The sequence below is a fragment of the Myotis myotis genome, unplaced genomic scaffold (genome assembly GCF_014108235.1).
Source record: "Myotis myotis isolate mMyoMyo1 unplaced genomic scaffold, mMyoMyo1.p scaffold_m19_p_3, whole genome shotgun sequence".
Classification (NCBI taxonomy): domain Eukaryota; kingdom Metazoa; phylum Chordata; class Mammalia; order Chiroptera; family Vespertilionidae; genus Myotis; species Myotis myotis.
In genome coordinates this window covers 169,232,446-169,246,897 of record NW_023416335.1, presented here as the reverse complement: position 1 = coordinate 169,246,897, position 14,452 = coordinate 169,232,446, and the positions used below count along the sequence as shown (strand labels likewise).

Sequence of the window (14,452 nt, the reverse complement as noted above, 5' to 3'; positions counted from 1 at the left end):
TCAATCCTGAAAGACTCAGGGGTGTGCTTAGTGAAGAGATAAGAAAAGTGGGCAGGTATGAGTGGAGCAGGTGGAAATGTATTATAGCTGGAAGGAAGTGGTTGTGAGAGGAGAACTGAGAGGCCAGGTTGGCGCTGATGCTATACGGTACACTATGTTATTGTTCTCCATTATTTGCTCCCCTTTTCCCTGTAATAGAATTGCACATCTCCACTTGCCACAATGTTACTGTAACTTCCTGTGGGAGGAGCATCCTTCCCTGCCCATTGACATCAGACTTATGCCACCCACTGTCAGGGGATGTGGCCTATTCCAGTCCCAGGCAGAAGCTCTAAAGCCCTACATGTGTCTGCCTGCTCTTTCCTTCCCCCCCATCTCCAAGACAGCCTTCCCCAAATGGGCTGAGCTTTCAGCCTGGAGTCATGAATGAAAAAGGCATGGACACACAGCAAAAGATCAGTGGTTGTCAGAAGTTGGAGAGGGGATGGAGGGAGGGATTTCTTCGAAAGTGAAGGTATTCTTCATGATAATATAATAGTGAATACATGTCTCCATACATTTGTCAAAACTCATAGAATGTACAACAAAGACTGAACCCTAATGGAAACTATGGACTTTAGTTAATAATAATGCATTAATTGTACCAATTGTGACATGCTAATACAAGATGTTAATAACAGGAATGGAGGTGGGGAGTGGAAGAAGAAAGACAGGAAATTTCTGCTTTATTTTTCTATAAACGTAAAATAACTCTAAAAATAAAGTCTATTAACTTGTTGTTAATCCTCACCTGAGGATATTTTTCCATTGATTTTTAAGAGAGTGGAAGAGAGGAGTGGGAGAGAGGAGAGGAAGGGAAGAGAAAGAAAGAGAGAGAGAGAGAGAGAGAGAGAGAGAGAGAGAGAGAGAGAGAGAGGTGTGAGAGAGATGTGAGAGAGATCCATCAAATAGTTGCCTCCCACATGTGCCCTGACCAGGGCCTGGGATCGAGCCTGCACTGGAGGTACATGCCCTTGACCAGATTTGAACCCAGGACCCTTCAGTCCACAAGACGTCACTCAATCTCCACTGAGCCAAACCATCTAGAGGCCTACTGATTTTTTTAAAATGACATGGACACCGATACCAAACAAAGAATAGTCAGCCAATTAAAAGCCAAAACAGTATGAGCAAGAAATAAACCTTTGTTGTTCTAAGCCACTGAGATTTGGCAGGTGCTTGCATGTAGCATAATCACTGCAAAAGTAAACTAAGAGAAGTGGTTGTAATGGGCCAGAGTACGTTAAACTTCACACTTTCCGCACGGAGGAGACAGGAAAGAGTCTAAGCAGTCAGTGACATGATCAGATTTCTGTTTTATCAAAGTTCAAGGGCACACTTCCAGTTAGCTAAGTGTGAACACACGTTTATCTCCGCTCCTTCCTAAACACTAACTGAAATAACTCTTAAAGGCACATTGAAAAGGCACAAACCTAAAAGAACACACAAAGACTAAAAAAGGAAACACAGTAGGCAGGAAAAGGAAATTCTGAATATGGAAAGTAGATGGAAATAACTGTTTAACAGTCAAGAAAGCTGAAACTTAATCCTGAGTGGAGGGGGTAGGTGAAGAAGAAACAAACCACTCATGCCACCGAATCCAAGAAAAGCCCAGGAATAAAGAAGGCCAGGTTCCTCTGAGGCGGTGTGTGAGGGGTAGGCCTGAAAACAACGCAGAATTGATTGAAAAGCTTTTACAAAGAATGGTTCCACTCCTGCCCTTCCTGTTGAAAGCAGCACTGTCCCACAAACACAGAATGTGAGCCACATATGCATTTTTACATTTTCTAGTATTCACACTAAAAAAGTAAAAAGATAAAGGTGAAATTAATATTTATATTTAACCCTTAAATATCTGAGAGATCATTTCAACATCTATCTATATATATAAAAGGCTATGCGACCGGCCAGTAGGTATGATGTGCACTGACCCCCAGGGGGCAGATGCTCAACACAGGAGCTGCTGAGCGACAGCAACTTTGCAGAGTGCACTCTTGCACTCTGGGACCCCTCGGGGGATGTTGGACAGCCGGTTTCGGCCCAATCCCCTCAGGCCAGGCAGAGGGACCCCACCTGCTGGAGGGACCCCGCTCACTCCACAGACACCCTTTGAGCCCCAGTGCTGCCCCAGGTGCAGCCGGCTGGGGAGGGACCACGGGAGGTTGGCTCCAGGGCGTGACTGGCCTGTCTCACCCAGTCCTGCCCCACCGGCCACCTTCTAATTAATTTCCTTTCAATGTGCATGAATCCGTGCACCAGGCCTCTAGTATCATTATAAAAATTATTGATGATATATTGTACACTCTTTTTATGCTAAGTTTTCCAAATCCATTGTGTATTTCATAGAGAGCACATTTCAACAGACTAGCCACGTGTACCTTGTGGCTATCATAGCTCCAGAGAAGGTGAACCTGAGGGCACAGACCCAGCTGAAGGAAGCTGGGAAGCACTGCACTGAAAATAGGGGGTTAGGTAAAAGTCCTCCTTCTGAATGATGAGATCCAGAATGGACTGTCTTCATTTCTCTCTAGCTCCAAGCCAACTTTAATGGTTCCCTGGTCCTCTCATTGACCTTCAGAAGATGGAAGGCCTTGCTGGTTTGGCTCAGTGTATACAGCATCAGCCTGTGGGTTGAAGGGTCCCAGGTTCAATTCTGGTCAAGGGCACATGCCCAGGTTGTGGACTCGGACCCCAGTAGGGGGCATGCAGGAGGCAGCCAATCAATGATTCTATCTCTCTCTCCCTCTCAGAAATCAATAAATTTTTTTTTTTTTTTTTAAAAAGAAGAATATAGGAGAATTTCTCTCTTGGGAGACTCTTCACCCCGAGAGAAAAGATCCACTAATGACACTTGGGGGCATATCCCCAATGACATATGAAAAGGCTATTTGGTGACCCAATTACTCAATAATGAGGCCCCTACTTGACTTGTCTGACCCACACAGGACTTTCAGGATTTTAGTGTTCATAACGAAAAAGCAAGAGAGGATCAGCAGACATTTTAGGAAAACCAATAATACAGTAGAGAACAAAATAAAAATGGAACTAAAATGAAACAGGTATATCAGGGAGCAAAATAAAACTTGCAGACTAGGATTCATATTCTCAGAGACATAGATATTGTACCCATAAAACAAATCAAGATTTATGAGAAGAAATATTAAGGAAACAATGTAACTAAGGAAAAGAAAATGGAAGTGATCAATCCAGGATGCTGAACATCCAAATAATACAAATTTCGCAAAAATGGAAGAGAAATTTAATGTGAGAAAAAACTATCAAAGAAATAATGTGATAAATTTTCTCAAGCCAAAGGATATGTTTCCGAATTGGAATGGCATCCTATAAACCTAGGAAAATAGATGAAAGAAACACCCACATCAAGGCCCATTGTCCTGACATTTCACACCAGGAGAACTAAAGAGGGAATCCACAAAACTTCCACAATAGAAAGTATCACAGGAAATCAGAAAACAACCCAGAAAAGGAGGCTTTCGAAACTGTAAAGGAAAACAATCTAACTTACAATTTTATACCAGCCAAACTATCAGCCAGGCGTGAGAAGAGAATAATGCCATTTTCAAATAGGAAAGGTCTCAAAAAACTATCTTCCTTTTTCAGGAAAATACTGGGGGATATGATCTACCCAGTGGGTGAAATCAATCAAAAAGAGGAATTCATGGGATTTAGGAAACAGGAAATCCAACACAAAAGAAAGTCGAACAGATTTCCTTGAATAATAATGAAAGTAAAGCACAAGATGACAGCCATGTAACAGTCTTAAAAAGCAAAACTAATTAGAACAACGGAAAAGAGGACCAAGGTAGTGATAGATGAAGAATAATTTAAACTGATAGATGAAACTGACAGGCAAAATGTATAGTTATCACCAAAAGTTTGGGGACTGATAACTTTCAGTACACAGAAGAACAAGGAGACAAATACAACTGAGGAAACTTAACTGTAGAGAAACCAAAAGTTACGCACAAGCAGAGAGAGAATATCAATCATAGTATCACAATGTGGCAATAGTAGCTCCTTTTTCCTTGCACACAGTTGTATAAGAGACCTCTCCTGGTTCAGATCCCCCAAACCATCCGACCGTGTCTTGTCCAACCTCCATTTCGGATCTTGTTATTCTTTGCTTGGTGTGTTCACATTTAGAACACTCCTTCATTCCGCTGTTCCATGGATGTGTTCCTAGCTTCCCACGCTCACTGCCACGGACCAGCTCACCCACTCAGTCCTCAAAACCTCCGTTCTCTCCTGTGAAGCACATGCAGGGTCTTCCTGGGGAAATGAATTCCTTCTCCTCTGTGTCATCGAAGCTCTCTCTTCCCACGGCCAGCATCTGTTCCAGCCGGCCTAGCATCATCTTCCTCAGTCTCTACCCTCCACTGAGACACAGCCCAAACAGGAGCACCTGGTTCCCACGCAGCCATTCTGGGCGCCCCTGGGCCAGCTCCAAAGGGGCCTCAACACCTTTGGCACCTTGACGTCAGTTTGTTAGACTGTCCCCCCCATCCCCATCATCTGTGGTCACTGCTTCTGGCCACCCACCTTCTTTCAGCTCATGTCCACACTGTCCTTAGTAGCATCCTCTCCTCTGATCCACTGATCCCCTAAATCCTAAACGTCTCTCTAGTCCCCATGGGAACTCCTTTTCCATTCTACACAAACTTTCCTGTACCTTCAGATGTAATCTCCTCATGGAGTGCTCCCTCCACCTTTTCTGTGGTCCTCTCTGTCTCTACCATTTATTTACCATTATAAAGTAAGGTCATCTCCTCAGACTCTACTTCATCCACTAGACTTTATAACTTGAACACAGAATTGGGGTCTTATTAATAACCTGAAACAAAGTAGTCTCTCAATAAATGCTTACTGATTTGAACAAACAGTATTGCACAAATTACCTATCCTTAATTACAGAGCATTAAAGACGCCAGGCTTTTCATTTTCTATCCCTACTGTAAACTTTCCATTTTCCACTATGCTCCTTTCAGCGATGCGTGCTATCAGTACAAACATACATTTCTGTGGCCACAGAAGGAAAAGAAAAGCATGAAAGAATGTTTGGCACTCTAACACTAAAAGAAAGAGAAGGGGCTGGGGAACTGTGTGGAGGGGGGGCTATTTCACTGGGAAACAAGTTAGAGGAACTTTCTGTGACTGTGAGACAGAAACTGTGAAGAGAAAGGAAAGGAATGGTAATGCTGAATGTTCAAATGGGTAGAGCTAAATGAGGCTAAGTATAAAAAAGAATGAGTGAAGAGAAAAATAGGAAGGGAAAAGACAGGGAAGCTTTGTATGTCTGTGTGGTATACATGTGTGTGGACAGTGGGGAGAATTCTGCCAGAGCAATACAAGTCAGACTCAAAAGTAACCCAAATTATACCCGCCTGCACAAGCTTTTGTCTCTTTTAATGCCAGTGTACCTTGGCACATTCTGGTACAGTCTTGCCATGGTCCATAGGGGTCCCACGTGAACTGGTCTCTCTTCTCTTCCACAGGGATATTGAAGGAATAACGTACATCTGGGTTGTACAAATTACCCACACACAAAACCTTAATACAAAAGCACAGGAGCATACAATTAATTCATATAAAAGACATATTCCTACAAGGTAACATTTTATTTTATTTTTTTTAATATATTTTATTGATTTTTTTACAGAGAGGAAGGGAGAGAGATAGAGAGTTAGAAACATCGATGAGAGAGAAACATTGAACAGCTGCCTCCTGCACATCTCCCACTGGAGAAGTGCCCGCAACCCAGGTACATGCCCTTGACCGGAATCGAACCTGGGACCTCTCAGTCCACAAGCCGACGCTCTATCCACTGAGCCAAACCGGCTTCGGCTCATTTTATTTTTAATAATAACCGCAAAGCGCTTCATCATCACAGTTTACTAATATGATTAAAGCTAAGCCTTTTTAATGACTACTGAGAATTTACCTGCAAAACAAGTTCTTCTTCTAGCCGATCAGTACTGTTGATTCGTTCGGTTGAGCTGTTTGAACCACTGTATTCAAAAATGGCTCCTTGTACATGGATTTCTTTCTTTGCCATACTTACAACAAAATTTCCATTCAAAAGAAAGTTCCCTTGAGTGTCAGATAATGCTGTAAAAGAATGGTACTCATGAAACAGCAAAACCAGCACAGAAAATTTTTTAACTTTTAAAATTCAAATCCTTTTGAATGAAGAAAGTAAATACTTGAGTCGATAAACTTTGTTACTACAATGTGGTATCCTTTATTCTACTACAATGTAGGGACCCTTCAGCCCTACACTTTTCTATCTGTGGTGGAACCTTCTTCTGCAATCATGCAGCTTCCGGAGGGACATACAAAAGTGGGAAAACAGAAAGAAGCCATGGGCCCAGCAGCAAGATCAGCTAAAACAACGCTGGCCATCAGTGGCAAGGAAAGGAAGAGCCGCTGGACTGCGGCAACATTCCATTTACACTTATCTTGGAAAAAAATGTACACAGCTTTAAAACAGTAAGGTCAGAAAAATAAAAAATATTTTTTTTAACTTCAGGGTCAATGCTCGAAAGGCATGTGATGACTACACGATTCTCTATATAAATGTTTGGATCTTTTTCATGGAGATGCATGTTGTTATTGTGCGTAAATTGCTTTATGCATTTTTAATTTTCAAGAGGGTATATAATATGTTAAATTTTACACTAACAAAAATGCCATATTAACCAAATCCCTTTTGTGGCTTTACTTATATTATAGTTCCCAGCTGAACAATAGCCTGTTTGGAAAAACGTTTGTTTGGTCTTTCAAGGAACCTCATCTAGGGCATACAAGTTACCTATATGGCTAATTTCATAATAAATTCTACACCCCTTGAAAAAGCTACCTAGGTATTTATAATTTTGATATTTCTCTGTCTGTATGGACTATTATGAGTGTCTTTATATACTCCACTAAATTCAATGAAGAACCAATAAAGTTCTACATTTATCCTACAAAATGGAAATTGCTCCGCATAAGTCTGCACTTTGGCCAAAGTGGGAAGACCTATTTAAGGGAGTATCAGTTACATTAAAACTAAGGGAAATGAGTAGAACATGACTGAGAAATACTGTATACATTTTACTACTTTTAGTTACCAAAGCACATTTTACAAATACATGTTTTAGAAAACCTTTCTTGTTTATTTTGTTCATTTCAACTTAGATTTTGATATTGTCACTAGCAGTTCTCTTCCAAAGCATTTTGCTATTTTACTGGTGAACATTTCTAATTTTTAAACTTGGGCATTCCTAGGGAAGATACAATATCTGTATTTGGAACCTAAGAGAGAGATATTAACTAAATATAAAAGACTAATCAAATTATTTACACTTGATTTTCTTTGAGAATATTTTTGCAGTTTTACAAAAATTTACATAACATAAAATTAACCATTTTAAAGTGAATAATGTTGCACAACCATTATCTCTATCAGTTCTAAAACTTTTTCATCACTCCCCCTCCCCCAAATATCCTGCATCCACTAAGCCAGCGGTTCTCAAACTTCTGGCCCTTTAAATATAGTTCCTCATGTTGTGACCCACCATAAAATTATTTTCGCTGCTACTTCATAACTGTAATGTTGCTACTGTTATGAATCGTAATGTAAATATCTGATATGCAGAATGGTCTTAGGTGACCCCTGTGAAAGGATCGTTCGACCACCAAAGGGGTCACGACCCACAGGTTGAGAACCGCTGCTAAGCGATTGTTCCCTTTACATTTGACTTTATAATGCCAAATGCAATTCCTAGATAAGCTGTTCATTATAGAAGCAGATCCTCAGTTATAAGCATTGATTATTTGAGCCAGCGTTTCACATTTCATTAATGTGAAGCAGGTACTTTCTGAATTTCAGCTCTACACCACCTACTCTAGCTTGGTGAGTCATACATAAGTCAATATTAAAGTATTTTTCAGGCAGAAGAAAAAGGATTGTAAAGCATTCTCTTCATCTTTGGGCCTAAGTGAAATTCCCTAAACCTAAAAGCTACTTTCTAAAAATAAGAAATGAAATCTATACTTTAGAAATAGCTAAAGGACAATATAATGTAACTAAATATTCATTAACATCTAAATATATGAATCCATAATTCTTTTCTTTAACATAAGAACTTTTTAAAAACTGTATATAAATCCTTTTACTACATGGCAAAAGAGAATTGAAGAAAATTCTTTAAAACATCAAACCTCAAACAGGTCTCTAACTTTATATTAAAAGATAGAAGAGGATTTTATTTTAAATAAACATTCAACTTTAAACGTAACCTTTATGGTTATTTAAAGCACTCCCATGGGGAAAATTTCAAATTTACTTTTCAGAATTTAGTTACATATTTTTCAAATAGGAATCAGTGTATAGTTCAGAAGAAAACATGTATCTGGAGTCAGATGACTCAGCTCAGTATGAACTGACATTGCATGTTTTTTCAGGGGTCTCTGCTTGCCTTCCAAGAATTTACATCAACCGCAGATCTCCATGAAATCGCACACGAATCACATATTGGTGCTGTTTACTAGAAATGTTTACCAAGGTAATTGTCATCTGCTGGTGTTCCAGAATAGCTGTGCTGAAGAATATCAATGTTGGTTGCTCCTGCGGGAATCTTTACGACAGCATTATAACCTACAATATAATTTGATACATGTTAACTTTCACACACACAAAAACAGATGGTCCAGAGGCTATTACTGCTGAATGACTGAAAAATTTCAATAGTATAGTCAGACTTAATTTCATTTTATCTTTGATAAGTGATACCAGTGCTTACTCTTTTTAAAATCAACGCCTTATACAAATTGCTAAGAATTGAGAAAAAGTAGTTGCCGTCTAGAAACATAAGAGAGTTTGGGATTCTTAAAATGTACAAATCCTAATTTTTCTTACTTCTAAAATTCTGAGTATAGAATAAGAATGAAGCTAGTATGCTCCATTTTACATTTCCTAACGTGTTTTTTAATGCAATATTCCAAATGCTATCCACAAATCCAAAAGATATCAAAATAGTTGGGCATTACTATATGTGTACAAGAGACTTAGTAAAGAGCAAAATAATGTGAGTTAATGAGAAGCATATTTTTTAAGCTTTTAGTCTCTAGTATAAGCAGAAATCCCTATAGGTACCCCCAACATTTTACATTATTGTCAAGAGAAAAGTAAAAAATTTACTTGAGAGAAATGAAAATAATATTTCTATTTTATGAGACCTAATTCACCAACACTGGCACTGCTCAAAAGATGAGGAAACACTATATTAAATGTATATTAAGAAAGAATGGAAAGTTTTCCCTATGCTAAAACTACTCATGTTACACAGTTCATAATTGTCTAAACATTCTCATTTGCTCTAGTGATATTAATTCTAAGTTTTTCCTTTTCCTTATAGAATTTTCCTTTTCTATTTAATACATGAATAAATGGAGTTGAAATTTTTCTTGTACGCTAACTTTGATAAATATGGAATGAATTTAAAAAGGGGAAGTTTAAAAGAGCTTAAGTCCGACATGAAATTACCTTGCATGTTTTTAGAGCAGCCTTATTTATATCTCCCTAAGGCATCACATTGAAATATAAGGTTTGAAGATTCTGTATACACTATATAGATATGGTTGCAGGCTATCAGTCTAGAAGAATAATTTTAATCCATGATTTTTTACTATAAAATATTCCTACGACCTTCACTATTTGTCTTTGCTATTATACATTTTTCAAGAAGGCAATTCCTAAGCATGGCAAAAGTGACAAGATGAAGGCTACCGCCAGGGGGCAGTGATGTGACAATGCTCTTCAGAGCATACAAATGTATTTAACATCTTTTCCATTTGCAAACTGATTAATTCATAGTACAATTTGGTGCATGTGGTTTTATACAGAAAAATGTTTTCCAGTGAATACATATCAGACTGATAAATATGGGCCATTGATTATAAAAAAAAGGGGTTAAATATGTATGGCTCTAATGAAATAATGAATCATAACTACAAAAATAAGTCAGATGATCTGGTAACTAGGATTTGTAAGTATCATCATAGTATGAAATGTACTATACTTTTAATATTAATAAAAAAGTAAATTTTGTTTTAAAATATATTGCTTTAAATGAAGCAATTCATACTAACTTAACTGTGCTCGAACATATGTGAATATAATTTAAAGCTGAACAATAAAACTGTAAAAGTAAATTTTTATTTTGCAAGGAAAGTTTTAAAGGGCTGTTTTCATTACCATAAAAAAGAAAAAAAAAACATTTCCAAGACATTTTTAGAATAGAAAAAAATCTGCTATATTCTCTTAACAATTTTGAAGAAAAATGAAATCATGCCAAATATCAGTTACACCTTGTAATACAAATACTTCCTGGAAAATCAAATGTAATAATAATTCAAAATCCATATTTAAGTTATGTTTTCACCCTTCCACCTTCAATCAACGTTTTCAATATGTCATCAATAAGAAGCACAACAGATGGGCCAGGTCACACACACACACAAAATTTTTGATTCAAATAATGAAAAATAATTAAAAACAAGTTTCCTGGAAACATTATAAATACAGTATACATTAGGGATTATAGGAACTGCAGTAAGAACACATCGCTAACTGGGGGAACTATTCACACATCATTGTCAAATAGCAGTGGATTTACTCTAATAAACGCACCTAATAAATTTTTTTAAATGCATTTACCTTTAGCGGGTAAATTCACTAATTCAAGGATAAATCTGGTATAAGATTTAATCTTTTATATTTAGGAAATTTTTCTTTAACTATCCTTTTTTTAAGTTTCATGGCTTGTATTTTATATTTTTAAATTCATCTTTATTGTTGAAAGTATTACAGATGTCCCCTTTTTTTCTTCCATGGACCCTCTCCACCCTGCTCCCACCCCCTAATAATCAATTTTAATTAAGGGTAGAGACTAGACAAAACAATAACAAACCATTTTTAGTATACCTTCATCACATACACCATTCTTACACCAAAAAAAGGGAAAACTAGAACCAGATACACAGCTTACCATAATGAGCACTGTTGAAGACTCCTGACATTGTCCTGCATGATGAATTATCCCCACCACACACACCACATTTGTCTCTCCTGGCCTTGGAGTTTAACACATGGTCACAACCAGCTTGCTTCAAAATACAATAAATCAAATCAATGTTATAAAAATGACTCATGATAAACATGGTGCTTTACAAAGTTCTTTCAATTAATAGGAGATCTGATACAGCAGGATTTTTTTCATAATATCTACTGACCTTTTCATATGTCAATATTTTCACATGTTTGTTCACCTGGTTGAAAAAGCAGTGTTTTTCAAAGATTCATCTACATCCCTCCTGCATCAAAATCACATAAAATGGCACTGAAAAAGGCCACCAGGGAAACCTTAAAGGTGAAACCTAGGAATCCACATTGTAACAAACAAAGGCTGATTCCTATATCCCTCATTTGAAAACCACTCTTTAAATAAATGTCATTCAAGAGGCACAAAAAATATGACTATGTAAGTAATACATTAAAATAACCCTAGCCCTGGTCAGGTGGCTCAGTTGGTTAGAGCATTATGCTGTACACTTTTAAAAGGTTGTAGGTTCAATTCCCAGTCAGGGCACATACCTAGATTGTGGGTTCAGTACCAGTTGAGGTGCATACAGGAGGCAACCAATCAATGTTTCTCTCTCACATCAATTTTTCTTTCTTTCTCTCCCCCTTTTTCATTCTCTCTCTAAAATCAATAAAAACATATCCTTGGGTAAGAATTTTAAAAAGTAACTCCAAAAAGATGTCTTTTGTGATTCATTTTTTTTAAAACTCATGACATTAGAATTCATAATAAACTGAGTACAATTGAAAGAAAGTTTATTTCTCCAAAACTAATATCCAGCATAATAAACAGGGTTTATGAAAAGAATGAATACATAAGTAAAAGGTAAAAGTAAATGGTTAGTTAGAGGTTTAAAAGAACAAATGCAGAAGATGTCCTCTACATATGCAGCAATAACTTTTTAGTTCTCTGGACAAGTCCTCTAAATTTGGTGATTGGAAAAGTAAGAAAATATCATAAACCTCATGAATTTTTATATACAAGGCAAATATTTGAATTTTAAAAATTTCAAGCGGATAGTTTCTGAAAGTAGTATGCATCTATACATGTTCACGTAATCATATTTTTTTTATTTTATATGACTTTCTGCTGATAAATTAGATTCAAAAATTTTTCAGGCCACTGAGTACCTGTTTTCTAGTATTTAAGGTTTTTCCAATGTGTAAGTTACTTTAAGTTCCTTTGAACATCTCATTAGCACCTGTGTGCAACCCCTCTGTCACCTGGGTGACTGGTAATAGATGTTTGGTTATAGGGAGAACTCGGTTCTACTAAGTTACACTTAACCAAAAGAATGAGTTCATAAAATTTCACTTGTATTCTCTAGACAGCATTCACTATCTGGTTTTCAAGTTCATCACCATTTTTAAGATCGCCACGTGCAGTATGTGTGCTTGAATTCAGGGTCTTATCTGCTCTCACCTAAAATCCTGCTAAATGGCCCACCCATCTCCAAGCTTCTCCTAACCCAGTGCATTCTAAAGATTCTGACATGCAAATCAAATCACATCTCTTCCTCAATTCCAAATCCTAAAGATCTCCAAGGACTTTAGGGTAAAAGTGCATAGAACAACCATTGGTTAGCCCCTATCTCACCTTATATCCTCACCTTTCTAAAACCTTCATAATTAGTTCAAGCCTCACATCCTCCATGAGCATTCTTCAAAACCTTTACCCACTTCCCCCTAATTAAGACATTACTTCCCCAATATCCCCAAGCCTCCTTGCAGATGACTCCATCGCAATGCATTATAATTGTTTGCCTGCCTATCTCCCTCACAAATCTGTGACCACCTTGGAGGTTAGTACTCTGTTCCATCCTTTTATCTGACATCTAGTAGGTTCTCAGTAAATGTCTGAAGCATTTACCCAAGAATTAAGAGACAAGAATGGACAGAGGGAGGGAGGATACCACCTCTTCTAACACCGAGGGGATAAAAAAAAGTCACCACAGGTCACACTTGAAGGATAAAAGGACTTTATAACCCTTGTGTCTTAATATTTTTTATCTTTTTAGAAAGTTGACCTCATCCCTTATATTGATTTTGAGTACCATACACAAAACAAAATTGGCAGACTTACCTTAATGCTTTATGAGTTACTCTTTTCATGGCAGAAAATCACCTAGTAAACAGTCTCCTAATGATACTCCTACAGATAATGTGGTTACCACCAAAGGTTGCCGTATTGGATTCACAAAAATGTGTTCTGAAGTAACAGAAGTCATAGTCTCCTGAAAGCCACGTTAAGTAGAATAAGTTTACTCACCCGACACAGGCCTTGAACACAGATGTCGTTAGTTTCAGTTCCACAAGGGGTACCATCAGCAACCCTGTCCTTCAATTGGTAGAAGTTAGTGGTTCCAGCAACCCGACAGTAGAGTTTACAGCGATCTTTTATGGCAACTGTAAAAAAAGTCAAAGTTTTGCCATACAATATTGCAACTGTTTGTTCCTAGGACTCAAAAAAGATTCACATCAAAAATCTTCTAACTACTTACTCCCACTGTACTTTGGAAGCCATCTCACGTTAGGGGAAAGACCATTGATGTTGAAATGTTTACCATCAAAATCAGAGCACTGCTTCTCACGGAAGTCTTGCTTTCCTTTTGGACAGGAATCAGTATTACATGATCGAAATTTCATCCTGCGGCCCACACAGTACTTGCCTCCGTTTCTCGGCCTAGTCAAATTCATTACATTTTAAAGCACATCAGTACAATATTATTTTTGTCATTTACCTCTAAAATTGTTCCATTCCTTTCCATGATGTCCCACTAACACTTTGAATATAACACAAGTATGTAACATGGTTTTAAGCAATCCCATGGCTAATAACCTAAAAATATCCATCTTGGTGGATGCTGTGGCCTAGTGGAGAGAAATGATATCTTATTCATGATTTGATTAACTAACAAGGAACTATGATGAGAATTTCTTTTAAAATTTCAAAAAATGGTTCGTGCCCTAACCGGTTTGGCTCAGTGGATAGAGCATGGGCCTGCGGACTCAAGGGTCCCAGGTTTGATTCCAGTCAAGGGCATGTACCTTGGTTGCGGACACATACCCAGTAGGGAGTGTGCAGGAGGCAGCTGATCAATGTTTCTCTCTCATCGATGTTTCTAACTCTCTATCCCTCTCCCTTCCTCTCTGTAAAAAATCAATAAAATATATTTTTTAATTAAAAAAAAAATGGTTCGTTTGCCCAGCCAGTGTGGTTCAGTGGTTGAGTTTCCACATAGGAACCAAGAGGCCACACTTTGATTCCTG

At 37.7% G+C, this 14,452-nt stretch overlaps 1 protein-coding gene across 1 annotated transcript in view; it reads right to left on the bottom strand.

The window, feature by feature from the left end:
• Positions 1 to 14,452, bottom strand: part of ADAMTS20 (ADAM metallopeptidase with thrombospondin type 1 motif 20) — a 169,909-nt gene that overhangs the window by 68,184 nt on the left and 87,273 nt on the right. Inside the window, exons 13-18 of the mRNA XM_036301604.1 lie at positions 13,684 to 13,865; positions 13,452 to 13,588; positions 11,091 to 11,208; positions 8,603 to 8,698; positions 5,999 to 6,165; positions 5,478 to 5,607 (exon numbers count right to left, since the gene is read on the bottom strand). Coding sequence (XP_036157497.1) covers positions 5,478 to 5,607; positions 5,999 to 6,165; positions 8,603 to 8,698; positions 11,091 to 11,208; positions 13,452 to 13,588; positions 13,684 to 13,865 — 830 coding nt within the window. The remainder of the gene's footprint in view (positions 1 to 5,477; positions 5,608 to 5,998; positions 6,166 to 8,602; positions 8,699 to 11,090; positions 11,209 to 13,451; positions 13,589 to 13,683; positions 13,866 to 14,452) is intronic.